The sequence below is a fragment of the Heterocephalus glaber genome, unplaced genomic scaffold (assembly GCF_053883595.1).
Source record: "Heterocephalus glaber isolate CG9 unplaced genomic scaffold, H.glaber_assembly_v1.0 deba00000122, whole genome shotgun sequence".
Classification (NCBI taxonomy): Eukaryota; Metazoa; Chordata; class Mammalia; order Rodentia; family Bathyergidae; genus Heterocephalus; species Heterocephalus glaber.
The window spans coordinates 61781648-61802333 of NW_028258138.1; the positions used below are offsets into that span (position 1 = coordinate 61781648).

General features: G+C 40.1%; 1 protein-coding gene across 16 annotated transcripts in view; it reads left to right on the forward strand.

Moving 5' to 3' along the window:
* Positions 1–20686, forward strand: part of Phldb2 (pleckstrin homology like domain family B member 2) — a 275057-nt gene that overhangs the window by 162549 nt on the left and 91822 nt on the right. For 5 of the 16 annotated variants that reach the window (XM_087215235.1, XM_087215197.1, XM_087215240.1 and 2 more), the window contains exon 1: positions 350–370. Coding sequence is in view for 4 of the 16 variants with exons in the window: in XM_087215178.1 (XP_087071304.1) it covers positions 289–370 (82 nt within the window). In the remaining 12 variants the exon portion in view is untranslated. Of the gene's footprint in view, positions 1–240; positions 371–11990; positions 12013–12135; positions 12396–12624; positions 12703–12781; positions 13663–13708; positions 14490–20686 lie in introns of those variants that run through there. The other 11 variants (XM_087215205.1, XM_087215260.1, XM_087215178.1 and 8 more) reach the window with 10 other exon arrangements.

Consider the following 20686-nt stretch of genomic DNA (forward strand, 5'->3'; position numbering starts at 1 on the left):
TGTAACTATCCTGTCCAAAAGTGTTCCATTGTTGGTGTTGACACTGTTTGTCATTCTAAAGGAGAGTTAGCGGTGAGATAACAGGCTGGCCCAGTGTGTTTACTTTTCAGCTTCAACCGCAGATAGTGTTTACCAGATGTTCAACATCTGTGTTTGACAGATGAAAAACTTCAGTGTTTAGTGGTCAGTTTGGCTTTCAAATTCCCAATCATAGTAGTTCCCCTTTCTTGCTGAATACAGGCTGGCATTGACCCCAGGCTCTACTTTAGGATTCCACTGAAGATCCTGATGGAGGAGGAAGGTACCCAGAGAGAAGAGCCCATGGAAGATGGAGTTGGTGATGCCCAACATTTCGGTGAGAACCCCCTGGGTGTGTACTTCATTCTCAGAGTTTCAGCACATATTTACAAGTAGCTATTGCACCATACATAATGGGAGTGAGCTGGCATTTTCCAGTATAAATGTAAGAGTCCACAAGCATCAGGAAGATAAGCTGAGGCTAGCACTCCCTGCCCAGAGCTTCACTCACATGTTCATTCACAGCTCCTCACCTCACTGAAGACATGTTGGAGGTTTGTTTAAACCAGATGCTGAATGACAAAGCAGCAGGTGCAAAGAGGTCATTTCCACTGATTCATCAGTCATTCAGAAATCAAGCCCGGACAAAAAGTATGGGAGGGGACATAACACAGCCATTGATTCCACTGTCTCCTCCCAGGAAGGACAAGGCTCCAACCCAGCTAGTCCCAACTCACAGGGTTATGTTGCTGGCTGAAATCTTTGCAAAATGTTCTCCTGGCAATCAAACAGAATAAATGGACTCATGAAATATTTTTCCTCATTTTTTTTTTTTTTAACATCAGTTGATCAAGTAACCAGGGGACTCAGGGGTGTTCTGGGCACCTGGTTTCAGTCAAGCTCATTAATATTTTCCTGTGGTCCTTTTCTATTGCAAGGGGTTTTCAAGCTAGATTTAATTTTTTTATTTACTCTCTATGCTAAGTTCTAAACACAAGGAATTAAAATGGAAAGCTCTTGTGTTACAGTTCTTCAGAAAAACAGATATATACACAAATTTCTCTGTGTGTATGGGGGGGGTGTTAAAAGAAGGTGTTAAAGGAATTGTTTTCCTCTATTGTGGGAACTACAAGCCTGAAATCTGTAGGAAGTATGTATCTTGAGCAGACACAGAAAAACAAAAAACAGAAAAATAGCAAAGCAACAATATGAAATATTTTGGCACTTAACCAAAGTTAAGCATGGAGATGGGAAAAACTTTTGGAGAGTGATTTCTGAATCACTGTCACTGGGTGAACTGTGGTTATAAAGAAAGAGGGTAGCCAGAATTTACCTTAGTGGTGCTGCACCTGCCTCACAAGCTCCAAGTCCTGAGTTTGATCCCCGGTACACACAAAAAGTAATAAATAAATAAAGAGGGTAATAAGTGTGACACATGTGAATAACTGCAAATAGTTTATTTATTGTAATTGGAACAGTCCCTCTCGTTGGAAGAAGAGGGAGGAAATGGTAAAATATTAAGAAAATAACCTGGAATAACCAGATGACTTATTTGTTTTCAACTGAGGATTCCTGATTTATTTTATCCTAAAAGCTTTGAAGACTCACTGAAGAATGCTAAACATTAAAGTGGTAAGATTCGATTTTCAATATTTGAGGCCACTTTGTATAATTATTCAATAACTATTTTTATAGTGTCTCTCATGCATAAGTTACTGCACTGAGAATGCAAAAGTGGATAAGATCCCTGACTTTATAAAGTTTAGAATTTCTTGGGGAGATGAAGGAAAAAAGACTAATAAAATAATTGAAGGTTGTAATTAGTGCTATTGAGGCCAGAGCTTGATTTAGAAGCTTATTATAATTCCAGTATCTAGCTGCACCTGCCTCTGTGCCACCACCACTGCCACAAGCACTACCCTATCCCCACCACCACTGCATCACTTCCCACCATAAATAGAAGCTTTAAAGACTCAGCTGTCCCCTACCCCATCCCCTCTCATGGCCAAATGCATAGGATTTTGAGTATGATTCTTCCAGACCTTTTTTTCCACAATGTGAGTCTTACCTTCCGTTTTAGGTTCTTCCATCAGCTTTTGTCTTGGATGAGCTTTGCTTACTACACATGAGCAGTCCCTCTTGCCTTGGGTCTAGTGAGACTCTATCTCCCCCTGTCCCCTGAGCTTGTTACTGGTCATCTCTAGAAGTGGGAGTTTACTGGGGAGCCCTGAAACGTTACTGGAACCTCTGCAGTAGGCGCCAGTCTCCTGCTCAGTGTATGATGCAGAACTGAGGGGGAAAAAAACCTTAAAAGACAGAACTAAGAGAGACAGAAAGCAGGGTGTCAGGACAACCAATGCCAGTACAACCAACAAAGGTGCTGGCCAGTCCAAGCCACTGATTTTTATTGGTAATCAATTGGGGTAAAGGTGAGCTATGTGCAAGGGCAGGGCAGAATTACATGCAAGGACATGCAATCATCCAGTTTCTATAGAAATTGATGTAAGCAAAGTTCATAAAGGGCAAGACAAAGCATTACCAAATTAGGAACAAAATAGACAAAATATATGGTTGTAAATAAAACATTGTTCTTCTAGTAAGGTTTCAATTGTGGGAATGGAATTTGGGTGTGAGTTACTGTAGCACATAGGCTTTGGCCGGACTCACTTTTATAAACAAGCCAATTGTGGGGTTAATTCTTTACAGCCTTCTTTGGTCATAATAATCAATATTACAGTCTCCTGAATCTCCCCCTTATCTGTTTGGAAATGGCAGCAGCTACATTAGGGAGAGCTGCGATTGCCCTTGGGGCCTGTTTGCTCCTGGGTCTCATAGGCTGATGGTGCATCAGATCTGGTAATCTGCACAAGGCCCAGGGCCACAGCAGGTGAGGGGATTCACTCAGAGGAAGCCTTTGCATGGCTCTCAGCAGGGGTGTTACATCGTGCTGCTTGCAGCAAATCCATCATCTCGGTGCATGGCTGTATGGTCTGGGATGATGGCCACAGTATATTTTTATTTTCTGTGGAAAAATAAGCATAACCTGGCCCTTATGTAATTAATTGTATTGAGCCATTTACTTTTTAGTTAGGACATCCTTTGACAACATTGGTTTCTAGGACATGTTTGAAGATTTAACTTTGTATCAGTGGAGTTTATTTATCTTCTATAAATGAATTTAAAATTTTAAAATGAAAGTAACAAGAGAAAGTAACAAGGTCTAATGGAGTTTGTGGAGGTAGCTGTATCCTTCCCTTTTTTGTTTATGTAATTGTGTTTTTAGGGAAAAGTGAGTACGCCCAACAATGCCTTGTCCTTGTAGATTATAAGAACCTATAATATGTTTAAATGACTTAGCTGTTTATAATAATTTCCTGTATAAAGAGCATCCCCAGCTGCGGTTAGGGGAGAAAGGACGTAGTTTCAATCCAACTGCTTTGAGCTGAGAAGGGTTGATGTAGGGAAGACTGCAGTTAGGGACTGACTACAGAGAGCCAATTTAATAGGCCTTAAGTAAAAATCATGTTGTAATTTAGCAATTATAAACTCTATAGAATCAATCCGGTGGATTTTGTTTAAAAAAAAGTGGAGCACATTTGTTGTTGATTTTATCTATATGATCATTTGGAGTTTGGCAGCCTATAGTCAAGAAAAAACAATGTTTTTAGAAATTAGGGTATGTATAATCAAAGTATAAGTACTAAAATAAAAAAAGTAAGTTGGGGAAAGAGCCATGTTTAGAAACTGTTTTTAAAGGATTAAAAGAGCAATTGTAACCTTCTGGCTCTTAGACCCTTTCACTAATGAAGGTTATTACCATAAACAATATATTAGAAAACCTGTACAGTCAGAAAACATGAATACATTTAGTACACCAGAAAATTAACAATAATAAGTGTCACAATTATATGAAACTTTATACCCTTTAATTTAGTTTGGTACCAAAAGCATCTTTTCAATAAAACCTTGTTGTTTTTCTCACAGAAAATTTAATCTTTTGAAGATGACCAGTGTAAACATATTACAATATCACATTTACAACTTAACCCGTTTGATAACTGATGTAAAGATATCATAATAACATATTTAAGTAATACTCACTGATGTAAGTCTCTTATAAGGCTATGAAAACTATTGGGGTCAGTGTGTTATAAGACTATGGAAACTTTTGCGGTCCCCCTAATGCACAAAGGCTGCAAAATATTTCCAAATATTTTTGGAGGAGTGGTCTCCCACAGGAGTTGAAACTGCCACATGATCAATGAAGTCAAAGGAGATGGGAAAGGAGGAGATGTTGACAGATATTTAAAAGGTAAAAATGAGGGCTGGGGCTATAACTCAGTCACAGAGTGATTGTCTAGCATGTATGAGGCTGTGGACTTGATCCTCAGCATTGAAAAATAACTAAGAGGTAAAAATGATGTGATTTAGTAAAGGATTGTTACTAGCAGTTGAAGGAGAATGAGGAACTAAAGAAGCTTTGTAGACTGTGGAGTTGTATTACTGGATATAAGAGGGTGATCTTTACTTAACAATGGACTATAACAAAAAAGAGGGCTGAGGGATGCACATGGGAGTCCAAAATGATTTGGACAGGTTGGTCCCACCATGTGCAGGGACATCCATGTGGAAGTATGCAGCCTATGGTCCCTACCCTCCCCCATATGCACCTTCAGTCACCCTCCTTCTTGTACTGAGGACTGTGATAAATGGAACAGAAAACAAGAGACTGATATTTCCAGAAGGATCTAGGCATTCAACTATTTACAAGTCACTGAGAATTTAAAATGAAATACTAACAGCCCATGAGAGCTAAAACCTTCTTTTGTGAACTAATACTAGTGAATTATTCGTCTAGGGTAATGTTACCCTCTACCAATACAGATCCTTCAAAATTGCCCGTGTAAGAAATTTTCCACCTGGATAATCAATCACTTTTATAATTTCTGGACATGGGACAAAACTAGGCTTTATAACAGGAAATCAACCACATCAAGGTTTGTGTAGACTACATTGCCCATCAGAATGAGTGTGTGTGTGTATGTGTGTGTGTGTGTGTGTGTGTGTATGCACCCACATGTATTTAAGCTACTGGAGATTGAACCTAGAGAGTACTGAACCTTTTTTATTTTTGAAACAGGAACTCACTAAGTTGTCCATGTTGGCCTCAAACTTGCTATCCTCCTGCCTCAGTCTCCCAAGTACCTGGGATTACTGGTGCGTGCCACTGTGTCCACTGAGACTGACATTTTAAATGTGGTTTCTTTTTGTTCCCATCTGAACAGCAACAAATGGATTTCAATTATCTTTGTTAGATATATTTATCACTTACAGAAATTCCTGGTTCCTGAGGAAAGCAAGAAATTCAAATGAAGGCACAAACAACATTACCTGTATCAGATATAAATTGTTCAAACAACCATTTAGTACTTTCAGGGCACTAGTAGTAAATCTCTAGTCAGAAAGGGAGCCAAATGGTAATGTTTTTATTAGCTGTATTTATAATTCCCTTGAGAGAAGCAATGAAGTTATCCTCATAAAATGGAACATTAAAAAAGGTCAAAAAAGTAGGCCTGCCCATCTGGGGATACAGTTGATTAATTGGAATATTGTCACTAAATTTTCTGTCCAAGACTTGACCTATCAGCCAAAAGGTGCCTACTTCATTCTTCTTTCTGTGAGAATTACAGGACCTGTGACTATGGAGTGACCATAACAGGTAAAAAGGATGGCAGTGAGGAACATGCTGGTCTAGTATCCTAACTGGGTTCTAATGAATACTTTGTTAAGCAGCCTGGATTTGGATGTATACCTGTTTACTGTAGGAAACAGCATCACTATAGTTTTATTGGAGTCTAAATTTTGTGGCTGGAGCTCATCTTTGTCTTTCATCTTAGCTCTATATAATCAGGTTCTACTTCCTTCACAGCCACTGGTTCTTCCTGTGTGTATCAAGCAAGGAAAAGCCAGTGCAAGTTTAAAGCAAGGAAATGACATAATTAAAATGGTATTGGACATGAAATCTGAAATTCAAATTCCTGTCTCTCCTCTCCCCACAAATCTGGCCCCAGTTTTTAGGGTCTTATCTCCTGCTTCTCCCGCCCCATAAACTGTCTGCTAGACAGGCTGTATTACTCACTGTTTCCCAAATCTTCTTGGCTTTACTTTCCTTCTGCGTTGCTCACAACATTCCTTTGCCTAGAAAGCCCTTTTCTTTCAACAGGAAGGTCACAGGTACTATATTGTCTAGTGGACTCATTGGGCACAGATGCCCCTTTATCAGAACTCTTTGCGTCTGTCTTTTTCTATAGTATGTGTTATATTGTATTTTCACATCATTGTTACATGCTAGACAATAAGCTCCATGTAGAGAGACACATCATAAATGCTTTATCTCCCATCTCCCGTGCATCTGGACACACTGTATGGAAGGAGTAGATGCTTAGCAAATTTGCCTTTGTTTGAAGATTTCTCATCTTCTGAATCCTCACAAAGCTCTGAGTTGTCAGAATTCTCCTGTGCAATGCAGTGGGTATATATCTTACACATAAAATTTGAACATCTATTCCTGTGGCTCAACATACACATGCAAATACACACACACACATACACACTAAGGATGAATTTTGAAACCAATGTGTAAGTGGAGAGATCTGAAAGTCAGATAAAAGGAAAAATTAAGAACAACAAAGATAAGCTGAGTTTCCTGCAATATTGAGAAGCACTGCCGATAAAATTCTGAGGTTTTTTTTTTTTTTCTGTATTACGCAGAAAACATACAAAGAAAACTCTTTGTTTTAAGCCCACCGTGCAGGAAAAGTAGACCAACTCACAGTCCTCAAGTGATTAGAAAAGTCAGCCAGATAAACACAGCTGGGGTAGGTTAATCTGAAGGGGACACACACACACACACACACACACACACACACACACGCACACGGACTCAGCATCCTTTTCCTGCCTGACTGCATCACAAAGTCACAGAAAAGACTGAGGGCAGAGCACAAAGAGAACATGATGCAGAAATTAATTGATACTCCAAATGGATTTAGATTTTTCTTATAATTAGAAAAACAATCTTGTAATAGTTTAAACATAACGTGGCACATAGGGGTAATCCTTATATTTGCTGAGGAGAGAAAATTGAGGCATTTTCCTTTTTATGCCTTTGGGAGGTTAAAGTGATTTCGACTTTAAGTTTGTAATGTTTATCTGAATAAGTAATGTGTTATTTATACCTCATATATTTAAATATATTTGAAAACAGAATTCCAAACATCTAGTAAGTTTATTGGAATAGAAATCAAAACATAAAGATAAGGAAGCAAAATCTTTATTAACATTATACAATAATTTAATAGTAAGTTTGAGCTTCCTGGAAACCAGAATGCAAAGAGAAACATTGATTTACATAGTTTTCCTTAGCTGTAGTGGCAAATCTAATGTAAAAGTAGATGAAGATACCTCTTCTAAGAATGGAAGAACATATGTTTTTTAAGAGAGAGAAAATTTATCCTAGTACTAAATTGTAAAAGGAGTATGTGACATGGCACTCAATTTAGTCAGTGTACAACACAATGGTTAATGTCACTGATATCAGTTCCACAGAAGGGCAAGTATGGTTGGAAATTGTTTTTTGTTTGCTATCTTTGTGTTGTCTCCAGTGCAAAAAATGGTATTGACATTACAACATTAATTCGAGTTTTTCAGAATAGCATTTTTTTTCTCAATGAGGGTAGACAGTGTACTCAAGTTACTTGTATGAGCTGGGTCAGGATTTAAATCCAGGTCAACCTGACTCCAAAAGTCGATAAATAATCTTTCCACTGTGCTCTGCAAATAAAAACTTCTTGAGTTTTTAAATAGTCATAAAAGAAAACTAGTACAAAACATTTTTCCAGGAGTTGGACTGGGTACTGAATTAACAGCTACAAAGATTTGTTATACTATTAATGCAAGAAAAGAAGAGGTACACAGATTCATGACATAAAAATTTAATCAAGCCCAACCTGTCTTTGTTACTGAAAGGGAGCAATGGCAAAAATAATTCCAAATGGAATAGCCCATACATAATTCATCTTATCACTATGCACAATTTGTCTTTCCCCACCTCAAAGGGTGAAGAATACAGCAAAGTCAGATCAAGTTTTGTAATCATTAAAGATCATGGAGAGGCAGACAGAGAAAGAAAGTGTGCTTGTAGTTTACAACACAATTCCTGTAGGCAATAACTGGGAATGGCAAAGAGAGAAGTGTGGCTCTAGTCTGTTGTTACATAGGAAATTTTACTTTAAAGGACCCAGGAAATGGGGAAAAAATAGGAGTCTTTCTTTCTTTCTTTCTTTCTTTCTTTCTTTCTTTCTTTCTTTCTTTTTTCTTTCTTTCTTTCTTTCTTTCTATTTTTAAAACATCATAACTCAAAATAAAGTCTGGTAGAATAATAATAACAGGAATAATAGCTATTTATTGAGTGCTTACTGTATACATTTTAAGATGCTGGTATTTGTATTTACCATTTAATTTAGCATTTGCACTTTCAGGGTAGTCTCTTAGGTTTAATGACTTAGAAAGTCATATTAAATAAATATGTTTTGAGCCACTTTTATGTATTAGTCTTCAGGATATAATTTACATATATGAATAAAATGGCCCCCTTGGACTTCAAAGAACTGAGCTACAGTCAGACAGAGACATCAGAACATAACAGAGCAATGAGAGCAGTGAAAGGAGGCCCACGGGGATTCATTTTCCTAGTGATTAGGAATTATTCATTATATAGAAATTTCCCAATAATTTTCATACTGAAAATTAGAAGAGTGGTATGGAGGTTAGCATTTAAACTCATGGACTCTAGAACTCAGCTGCCTATGCTCAAATCCTGACTACCAGTTTAATTTGCTTAATGACCATTGAGCTCTCTGTGCCTCATTTTCTCACTTATGAAATAGATGTGATATCACAGTTGAACAAATGAATGCTATCATAGATTGGAAGAGTGGCTGATACACACACATAGTATTTGTTCTGAATGAATATCAGCTATTTTCCTCAGCCATGAATATTGGCAACTTAACTATGGTGACTGTAGGTGTGTTGTTATAAGATGCATGGTCCTTAGACCTTTAATTTTTTTTTTTTTTTTGTACCGGGGATCAAACTCGGGACCTTGTGCTTGCGAGGCAGGCTCCGGAACCACTGAGCTAAATCCCCGGCCTTAGATCTTTAGAGAGGAGAATAATTTTTGTTCTAAAACATCTATGTGAAGCATGTTGCTGGTAGTAGTCCAAGCAGGGGAATGTTAGCAACCATAGTTTTGAGTCAAGGCTGTGATTTATTCTTGAGCATCAACTATATGCCAGGCACCATTCTAGGTACACAGGAATATGGCACTGGAGAGCACAGAAAAACAAACAAAAATAGAAACAAAACAACAAAAAACTCTGCCTGCAGAGAACTTATGTTCTAGCAAAGAGAGATAAGCAATAAACATAATTAAGAGTACATTTTATATTTGCTATAGTTTGGCTCTGGAATGTCTCTTAAAGGCCCCAAGGTAGAAGCTTGGTTCCCCAGGTATGGCTGTTCTGACGTGGTAGAATCCTTAAGAGACGGAACCTAGTGGGAGGTGTTAAGGTACCTGGACCTTTATTCTTAAAGGAGACAATGGGACTCCAGCACCACCCTCTCTCTTATCTTTTTGCTCTCCGGCCATGAGGTGAACAGTTCTGCTCTGCTGTGTGCTCCCATCAGCATGTGCTGCTCCACCACAGGCCCAAAGTAACAGGGCCAGTCAGTCACAGATTGGAACCTCAAAACAGTGAACCAAAATAAACCTTTTTTCTTTAGAAATTGATTATCTCAGGTATTTGTTATAGTAATAGAAATCTGACTACTACAATATCTTAAAAGGTGGTGATTCTGTCAATACAAAGAAAAAGTGTATTGGTATGGAAAATGCACATTAAATTTGAAGTACAGAGGTCAGGGTAGACCTGAGAAAGATAGTAACATTTGAACAACATCTTAAAGGAAGTGAGGGACCAAGACACAGAGCTACATGGGACAGGGAAGATATGGGAAGTTCTAGGCAGACAGGACAGTTAGCACAGAGGCACTGCAGTGGCAGCACAATTCTCTAGGACTATAGTCTAGGAATATTGAGGAGACCATTGTGCAAAGAGCTGAGTGGCATGGGAGAAGTAGGAGATGAGGTCAGAAATGACAGGTCAGGTGACCTTCTGGGACAGTATGTAGACAGCTTTTGCTTTGAGATAGGGGCCATAGCAGAATTTTGAGCAGAGAAGTGATTTGTGCCTACTAATGTTTAAAAAGGATTATTTTGTTTGTTGTGTTGATAATATCTGGTATGAGGGCAAAAGTAGAAACAGAAAAGACTTCCCAATAAATTGGAGATAAACAGAAAATGTCACAGATGGCACCAAGGTTTTCAGCCTGATATAAGGACATCAGTTGGAGAATGGTTGGGAGACAGAGGAAGGAATTTTGGGGCTTCAGTGTTGGAAATGCTAATTGTTGAAAGCCTAGTAGGCATCTAGGAGTGCAGCTGTCAGGATTCTGGAGAGGCGAGAGGTGAAATTTGGAGTTATTACCATGCAGATGGGGATGTAGTGCCAGAAGACAGAGATCACAAACAAAGTGAGAGTAGATGGGGAAAAGAAGAGATTCAAAGTCTGAACCCTAGGTACTCAATGTTCAGAGGTTGAGAAAAGAAAAGTAATCAGCAAAGGAGACTTAGAAGGAACAACAGGTGGGGTAGGATGAACATGTTATGGAAGTCAATTAAAAGTGTTTTCCAGGAGGAGAAAATATCAACTATTGGTTGCTGCAAATAAACTTAAATAAGATGAAGACCAAGAAACATCTTTTAATTTCATTGTTTAATCTCAGCAAGAACAATTCTAGAGATACAGTAGAAGCAAAGCCTGATAGGAATAAACGGGAAGGGAGAAGTTGGAGTCAGCCTTTTTTAAAAAAAGAATCTTTAATGGAGTTTTACAGTAGCTGAGCAGAAAAAAGGGCATGTAGTTGGTAGGAAAAGTGAAGTCAAGAGAGAGTTTTATTTTTTAAGATGAGAGAAACTGTGGAAATTGCATAATTTTAAATTGATGGGATTATACAATAAAGAGGGGCAAACTGATGATGTATGAGAGAAGAATCATTAAAGTAATTAAGTATTGGGCTGATTCATGTATATTTCGGTTGGGGGCAAAGAACTGGGAAGAATTGGGGGCAAAGGCAGGAAAGTGAATTCCTATAAAAAACCAGGCATTCTTCTAGGTGAGGTTCTCACTGAAATTAGACGTTCCACGAATATTGGAACAAATGAAAAGTATCTTGAATAAGTTGTTTGTTAACTCTACCAAGGAGCCAGGTTCAGTGTCATACAGAAGCTTATTAACTGCCCTGCAGCACCAGTATCATTAGTACTATCTTACAGATGAAGAAATTGTTGCTAAGAGCTAAAACAATTTGGTCAAAGCCACATTGTCATAAGTTAAATATGCACTTTTGTGTTTTTTCTTGCTTCTCTGAATTCCTTCACGGCTGCAGTTCCATAACCCCAGGGACTGGTCCAGAACATGGCCAAGATAGACTGGGCCGCCCTGGGTCTATTTCCTTGCCTTCGGAGCTACTTCACATCCTTCCACTGGTGACAGCAGCTTAGAACAATAGGTTGGATAAATAGCCCTTTTCGTGGTAAAAGGAAAGGGGAGGGGAGGGGAAAGGGGAAAGGGGAAAGGGGAAAGGAGAGAGGAGAAAGCGGAAAGGAGAAAGGGAAAGGACGGAGGAAGTGGGGAGGAGAGAGGGGAAAGGGAAAAGGAAGGGGAGGGGATGCAGTGAGGGAGGAGAGAAGGAAAGGGAGAAAGAAACTTTCAAGAGAAAAGATTGCAAGACAATCATACGAGTTTTAAACCCAACCCCACCCGAGCCCTGCCTGAAAATGTTTTTCACAGCTGCTTTTCTGACTCACAGGTAAACCTGCCCAGGGGCGAACTGTGGAGGGGGTGTGGCCACCTGGCGTTTCCCTAGCAGAAACCCTGGGATCGGGGGAAATCATCACCCGAGGATGCATACTCATTCTCCCGCCCTACTCTCAGCTCAAACCCCCCCCCCCCCCTTGCCACAAAAGTCTCTTCTGCTCTGGTGTGAGCGCAGCTTTGAGAAGGTGGTTGGTGCCCGGTGATGGGGCGAAGAGCCAGGCCCATCCAGCGGCAGTAAAAGCCCCCAAGCGGACTGCCCAGGTGCAGGTAGGGTCTCTGACCGCCCGCCCCGAGCTCCTCCGGTCCACCGGTGCTTAGAAGGGGCCGGCCGGCAGACTGGGCCTCGCCCGCCCCCCAGCACGCGACCTCCCTCAGGTGAGGGGGCCCCGCCGGGCCCGGGGGTGGCCGCGCTGTCTCGCGCAGGGCGGGTGAGCTGACTTCCGCCCGCCGCAGAGTCGCCGCGGGCTGGGGGCGGAGAGCAGGCAGTGGCCTCGCGGGCCGCGGAGGGGCGCGGACGGCTCGGCGCAGTCCGAGAGCTGGCCGGCGCGCGGTCGCGGCTTCTGAGGCTCGGACGGGACCGGGGCCTGGGCTGGGGCCGGGGGGAGGGAGGGAAAAGGCGGGCAGGGGCAGGGGCAGGGGCAGGGGCCAGCGGAGAGCTGCGTCTGCGGAGAGAGATGAGACGGTGAGTGGGCGCCCGGAGCGCAGACTTCCTTAGCTTCTCTTCCAGTCTGTAGGGACAAACGCCTGGGGCCTGGGGTCGGCGGAGCTCGGGCCGTGCAGTTTAAGGGGACTCCGATCCCCATTGTGCACGCCCTGGGGGTGGTGGGCTGGGTGCGCCTCGGGTTGGCAGAATCCTGGGGAAGGGGTATCCGGATAGAAGAGATGCTTCCAGAGCGATGATAGGGAACAGCCGGATTTGCGAGTTCTGGGGGTAGCTTTTGCCGACGTCTCTGTTATGCTGAAAGAGAAAGAGATCAAAATCCCTGGGGGAGTAGAAGGTGCTACAGCTTGATGGTGTGGGGCGAGGGATTCAGAGGAGACACTTCTGTACCCCCACCCCCAGATTTCTGGAGACCTACGCTTTGTTCGGAGCTCAGGATGGGGTGGGTGAGCCTGAAAGACTGAGGCCGATTTGATTTTGGGTCCTTTAAAAGTTTATGGTCTGGGAACCCTGGGGCAGAGTCCGACCACCGGCGCCCTTCGCAGCGGAGTAGTTCGCTGGTGCCCTAACTTCGTACTGGCAGTCATTACTTATTAAAGAGCTGAGGACCGGCTGACTCCCGCCACCGCCAGGAAATTAAAAGCCTGACAGGCTGTCCCTCCCAGGGCTGGGGTTTCCTGTTTGAAAGAGCTTTGGAAGTCGAACCTGCTTTCAGCAGCTCCTCATTTACCTTACGTAGTAAAAGAGGGAAGGACATCCGTAGTTTTTTTTCTGTACGTAGAATTGCCTGGGGCTGGAAATTGTTTAGGCTGGCCCTGGCCTCTGGAAGTCTTCCTCCTGCAGCTCCGGAGTATCCCCGAGGAGTTCTAGGATGCATGGCCAGGCAGGCGCGGCTGGCAGGGAACGAGAAGAGGCATAGAAATGTGGAATCCAGTTAGTGTAAATATTTATCAGCCACATTTCCCTTCATTATATCACTGTGTAAGTTACAGACGTAATTTTCGAGTATTGGACTTGTAACTTTAAGCTTTCTAGCTTAGTTTAACGTGGTCATTGAGATTTACCTCTGGGTCTCTAAGGTCTGAATTCTGTTGGGAAAAGCTTCAAGTTCAGTTTCACAGGGTTAAACTTTTGCCCTTGGAGCACTTGAATTCTTACTTCCTGGTAGGATAGCAACAGAGAGTAGGATTTGGGATAAATAAACCCTTAGGTTTGTCCACTGTTTTAACGGAATAGCTCTATGCCTGATGCCATTGTCCTCAATTGTGCAAATATTTGTTTAAATAAAGAGCTAAAGTTTTTTGAAAGGTAACAGTTGTGTCTATTCATAGTTCACATCCTGGATTTGGTTGTTTAAGAGTTTCTTTTTTTTTGTCTTGTACATTTAATGTGGACATTTAAACATAATATGTACTTTAAAAATTGTGTAAAGGCTCCAAAACATTGACAACTGCTGTTTGCTTTAATAGCAAAGGGGACTTGAGTCTTTGCTCTTGATTAGCAAGTACAGCCTTCAGCTTCTGAGACCAGAGGTTTGAAAATCCCAGCCAGTCTCACAATCGGAAAAATGAGATGTTTGTTTAAGAGTAGTCATTTCAGTCAATTTGCAGGCTTCAATCTGTTCCATGCAGCTGGCAGCTGCTGTTCTTTAGGGTGAGATGGACTGCATGGGTTGTCTTCTGAATCCCTGCTTGAAGTGGGACAGAAAAGATACTTGGGAAATTGAGCTAAGAGCTTGCTGATTGCTCTTTCCAAGATCTCCAGCCAAAGTTGACTCTTCAGCAACCTTTTCAGAACACTTACCCATGGTGAGTGTGTGTGTGTGTGTGTGTGTGTGTGTGTGTGTGTGTGTATTTTTGAGACAGGGTCTAGCTATGTAGTTCAGGCTGGCCTTGAGCTCACTGTGCACTGTGTAGCCCAGAATTGCCTTGAACTCATTTCAATCCTCCTGACTCAGTTTCTCTAGTGCTGGAATTACAGGCTTGTGCCACCATGCCCAGAGTGTTGTGTTTGAACAAGAGAGAAGAAAAAGCCAAAATGATTAAACCAAACTCTGGCTTCTGCAATTTTCTTTAAAGTTGTATTTTGAAGTCTGTAAACAGGATTGATTCTGGAGTGCACTGGAGAAGTTACGTGGAAACTGTGATTGCTTTAAAAGTTTTTAAAAAATGAAGTTAGGTTAGGGGAGTTGAGGTTAGGATATGTTAATTTTCAACCCTTAGCAAGAAGGCAGTACTACAGATGTGACTAACTTGGAAAGACTAGTTTTGTACATTCTCCTGGTGGAATACTGTGCTAGATAAGCTGACCTTCTGTTTAATCTTGTTGTACTTTAATTGTTAATTGTGCAAAAAAAAAGTTGTTGTCACCCATTTGAAACAAAAACAGCATCTACACAGTTGTGTGCTTTTATCTTAAAGCTCTGCTTTGCTTTACAGCAGTTGGTGCTCAATAGGGGAGAGTTGGGGGTTTGTCCTAGGGGATACTGGAACTGTATATTTTTGGTTGTCACACTGCAGGTAGGAGATTGCTACTGTCATTTAGTGAATACTGTTAAAACATCCTGCAATGCACAGGACGCACAACGAATTATCCCACTCCAGAGTCTGAGCTGGAGTATTACCAGGGTTAACAAGATTAGGGATCTTAATTTAATTTAGGTTCTCAAGAAACTTATTTAGCTGTTCTTGCTCAACCCAAAGAGATCACATCATAGAAGCTTTTTTGTTTTCAGCAGATTCTTTGGCCTTTGGCATTAAGAGTCTTTCTGTGCCATCAAAGTGAAGGAACTTGTGTTCATTGATGATTTTGAGTTGGCTTTAAATCACAGTATTTTCCAGTATTAGAGCACAAAGGAACCTCAAAGATCATTAAATTGAGCCCATTTCATTTTACAGATGAGAGAGGTAGAGTTTAGTGACTTGGAAGGCCTTAAGTGAGTTACCAAGATTCAAGAAGTTTTAAATTCTGTTCTATATTCTGAAAATTGGAATAAAAAAAACCTGGACCTGACCCTTCTTGAGAGTTAAGAAGTACCATTCCCTGTGAGGAAATATACTCTTTGATGGGGGAGGGGTGGTGTTAGGCATGGTGACCATGGAGCATATGTCTGGGTGTGTCACCCCCAAGAAGGGGATAATTCTATTGTGTGGGCTGTGATACTGCATTTCTGAGGCCCACATTGTCCTTTCCATGGCAAAGTTGGCAACAGATGGTTCCACAGACATAGCAGATGCTGCTTTTGAATCCAGGTACAAAACAGAACATTTGAGATTTTTCCATCCTCCCCTGTCGTAGTGGTTAAGAGAAGAGCACATGAATGGATAGAGTGTCTTGGATGAAAGGAAAGTGAGAGGAGTCTCCTGAGTATGAAGGGCAAAGTGACACCTGACATCTAAGGAAACAAGCATGCTTTGGGGCAGTTGTGGGGGATTGAGCTAAGATAAGTCCAATTGTGTAGAACAGTGGTGGTGAACCTGTAGCACTGATGCTGAAGCCTGCGGGTTTGTTATCATTGAAAGCTCTAAAAGGTTTGCCATCACTGGTATAGAACTAGGTTACAAATCTGGATATAATTGAAGCTTGCCAATTTGGGGGACAGATAGGACAAAGTAAATCTGGGGGTAAAAGGAATGGTAGAAATTCTCTTAGTGAAACCTGTGACCCCCAACCCAAACACTTGGCTAGAAAATGGCAGAACAAGCCAAATCCCCTAAGGCAGTGTACATTCTCTTACACCCCACTCTCTACCATTCCTCTGTTCTCCTAATGGGGAAGAAAATGGTAGCAACATATAGTTATTGTTAATTTCCTTGGAGAGTTTAATATGTTTGGTATTTGTGAATGGTTTTGTGTATAGAAAGAATAATCTCAATGAGTTTTTGATTATCAGAAAAGGTGGGCACAGATGGCCTGATAATCACAAACATGTGCTGTCGCATCTACATTACCAGGATTAGACATTAGGCCTGGGATTATGGATTTTAGTCCTGTGTGCTGTGTTATTTAGTCTCATCTTCCAATCTGGGAGGTTCTGACAGTATAGGCCTTTTTCAGTATGCCTTTGCTGGGGCAGGACAGAGCTCTGAGTGCTGAGTGAGTTTCTTACCCTTGTGACAAGAGGCTGAGGATGCACTTCAAAAGCCGGTGCATTTTAAAATGTCTCCAAAGTGATGACTCTTTTAAGAGATCTGCCCCTGCAGGCTCTACATTAAAGAGGTGTGACAGCTTTTAAATTATCACCTTTCTTTGGCCATTCTTGTTACATTTTTTTTTTTCAGATGGTAAATGAGAAGTTACAATGTTTTTTTTTTTTTTTAAATCATTGGCTAGAATTATTTATTCAGATTTGATTAATGTGATACTTATTTTTTTGAAAAATAAATAAAGCCAAGAAAGGTAATTCAGGTTTTCAGAGCCCTTCAAAATAAACATTTAGTTAGGTAGGACTTGTCTACCTTAACCTACTAGAGGAATTTGACCTTCTAGAGGCTAATTGACACAGTTGTTTTTATGATATTTAAGGATATGTCTTGACCTTCTTGAAAAGAAGCTTTATGTTGTATCTGTTTTAAAGGCAAAACTTTTAAAGCAGTGTGGGAGTTAGTGGTCAATAAGAGGAGCCCATGTGTAAAAATCATTTAGGTGTAAGTATGCCAGAAGTTGCAGAAGCTTGCTATACAAAGAAAACAGATAAATTAGAAACATGGTAACAACTTCAATTGTACAGAGAAGTTTTAGAGAAGTTTTTATAAGAGCTATTTATTTAGTACATGCGGGTTGATTTTATTAGATGAATGATTTTTCCTTTAACTCTACAGATTAAGAAGCATAAAAGATTTGTGTGAGCCAGTATTTAATATTGTTAACTTAAGTAAGGTCAGCCTTTCCTATGATTTGCTGCTAAATCCAGAGTTCTGTAGAAATTGGTCATCTTTGAATGTTCTGTTTGCGCATTGCATGTGACTTCTCCAGATGACATTATGCCTGTGGAATTAGCTTATGAAATAGCAAAAAAAGCTAACAGTTGCAAGAGTTTTCTAAGACTTGTTTCTTTACCACTGTACTGCTAAAACCAGGTCAGGTAAAAGCAAAGGAAAACCGGCTCCTGCATTCTTTTGACCAATTCAGACCCAGCCTGAATTGCCAAGAGATATTCAGAGGAGTCTGGTCAGTGATATCTAGCTGCCACACTGCTTATGTCATTGCAGAAGAGTAGCTTTTCAAAAACAGCTTATGGTTTGTTAAGGAAATTGCAAGCCATGGGAATGCAGACAGAATATTTCTTCTATATCATGCCGAATCAAATACCCAGATGATATTACATTAACATAATTCTGACCAGGCCTTTTCCCTGCTATAGTATGCTGAAACAATTATCATGCCCTTGGAATATCATGGTCAGTAATGCTGGAGAAATCTTTTCCCAGTTAGGTAGCTGCCACCTTATCACTAAAGCATGTTTGTGTTCTGTGGTCATTTCCATTTCCTGTGTTATTAACCAGTATCTATGGGAGTTTAGAAAGTTGGAGCAAAAATCCAAGAACCAAAAAAATAGGAAACAGCTAGTCCATTCTGATCATTGTAAATATGAGGAAACCTCTGCTAAAACAGGTGAAGACTGGTGAAGCAACTTGCTCCAGATCTTATTCATGTTAGTTGGCAGAATCAGAACTAGGATGGGTCTCCTGACTCATGTCCTTGGCAGCCAGTCTAGTATTCTTTGTACTAGATTAACCATTACAATAAAAATAGCATCCTAATGTAACCATTTCCTTTAATGGGTCTTTTAGCAGAATTGTAAAAGAACAGCATTGATTAAAATTAAATTAAACTTAAATTGTTTATTAATCTTTACTGGTTCAAGTTTTTTTTCCATTTCTGCTTCCAAGAAGTAAGTAGTCGAAAGGTATGTTACAGGAAAGGGAAATTGGTGTGTCTTATAACACCTACCCTGCATAACCAACTGTTAAGTAATGGAGAAATGGTATCATTATCATTTTGACGTTTTATTTTATAATACAGTTATCCACCTATAACAACATTTTGGTCAACAACAGACCACATACTGGATGGTGTCCCATAAAGTTATATCACCTAGTGATCTATCCATGTTAGTATATGTAGTCAAACTCTATGATGCTTACACAAAAATGAAATCAGCTAGTAATGCATTTCTCAGAACATACCTTCAACACTGAATAATACAAAACTTTATTTTTAAAGAGAAAAACATAGTGACCCTAAAAGACTGGTTAACCTGTTCTGTCTCTCCTGAGACTACTTATGCTCTGTTTGCAGATCACAGATATTGGGTAAAGGAATGAGGAGCATAGCAAGTATTTAGGTATGGGGAATATTATCTTGGAAAAGTCAAATATTTCTCTTAAGGAAGCGTATTTCAATCAGCAATGTGGAATGAAAATAGGATGATAGAAAGGTCAGGGAGTTTGGCTCCCATGGACAATACTTCCAATTCAAATCCATGATGGTGGTTTCAGGGTCAAGATAGAGAATTTTTACCTCCATGTGATCCCAGGGTCTGTATTTTTCTTGCTTGAAATGAAGAATTTGAAGTATCAGAAGGGTAAAAATCAGCTAAGAGCCATTGATAAAACTTCATCCTTAGTAGGGTGTGGTACATGCCTGTAATCCCAGCTGCTCTGGCAGTTAAGGCAAGAGGATCATAAGTTTGAGACCAGCCTGCCCAATTTAGTGAGACCCTGTCTCCAAAGTAAAAAGATACAGGATGTTAGTTTAGTGGCAGAGTGTCTCTGGGTTCCATGCGTAGTACCACAAAACAAAACAAAACAACCCCATCCTTCTTTGTAAAATTAACCACTATAATTTTTAAGCTAATATATAGATTTTATTTTTATTCATATTGACTTGCAGAATAATGTGTCTTGTTTCAAAAAATATTTTATTGTGGAAAATGTTAAACATAAATGAAATTTAAAACATAGTGTATATATATATATCTATGGCCCAGCTTCACTAATGAATTACATATGCCAATCTTGTCTTATCTGTAGATCTCATTTTTTCTCCAAAAGTGGGTAGTTATATGGCAATTTCATCCATAAATAATTTGCAGTCAAACTCTGAGAAATGATTATTTAAAAAAATATCATTATCACACCTTAAAAAATAGCAGCAATTTCACTATCATCAATTTCATAGTGAGTTATCAAACTATCTGATAGTCTCATGCTTTTTTTAATAGACGGATTGTTCAAAACAAGATTCTAAACCATGTCCACACATTTCATTTAATTGGTATGTCTACTGAGTCTCCTTAAGCTAGAAGAGTTCCTTCTCCCTCCTGAATTTTTTCCCCTTGGCATTTATTGGGTGAAGAACTAGGCATTTTTTCTTTCTCAATAGACTTTCCCATATTTTAGAATTAGGTGACATCTCTGTGGTTTTTTTTAATAATGGCTTTAGTAATGGTATGAACTCAAATGTTAGTCTGTTGAAAATCACATTTTGATTATTTAGGTAAAAGGAATTTTGCAAGTCACCCAAAACTTTCCTGAGGTTGCTTCTGTTTTCTATCCACCCTCTCTGGCCTTCATCAGTTGCTGTAGAGTTATCAGAGGAAACAGGCGGCCAAATTCCTTGGACAGAAGAGTATCTGAATCTTCCTACAAAGAAGCCTCATTTAAGGGTCTAGCACAAAAACTTTTTAAAAAAGTCATATAGTAGATTGTTTAGCCACTTTGTTGAGTCCACTAAGATTCTTAAAAACTCCTAATATAAGACAATCTAGACTTGTTGAAAAGTAACCTCTGATCACAGGAGATAAAGATTCTCATTTGAAATTTGGTTATTGCTAGTGATTGTGATTGCTTTTACAAACTTGTGGGTACCAACTGGAGGTTTTTTTTTTCTTGTGGCAAAGCTTAAACTTCAGTACAGAAGGGAACAGAAGTAACAGAAGGAAAGGGTAGCCTGGGGTTAGATTCTTTATTGTGACAGGAAGGCAATGGAACTTCTTTCTGCT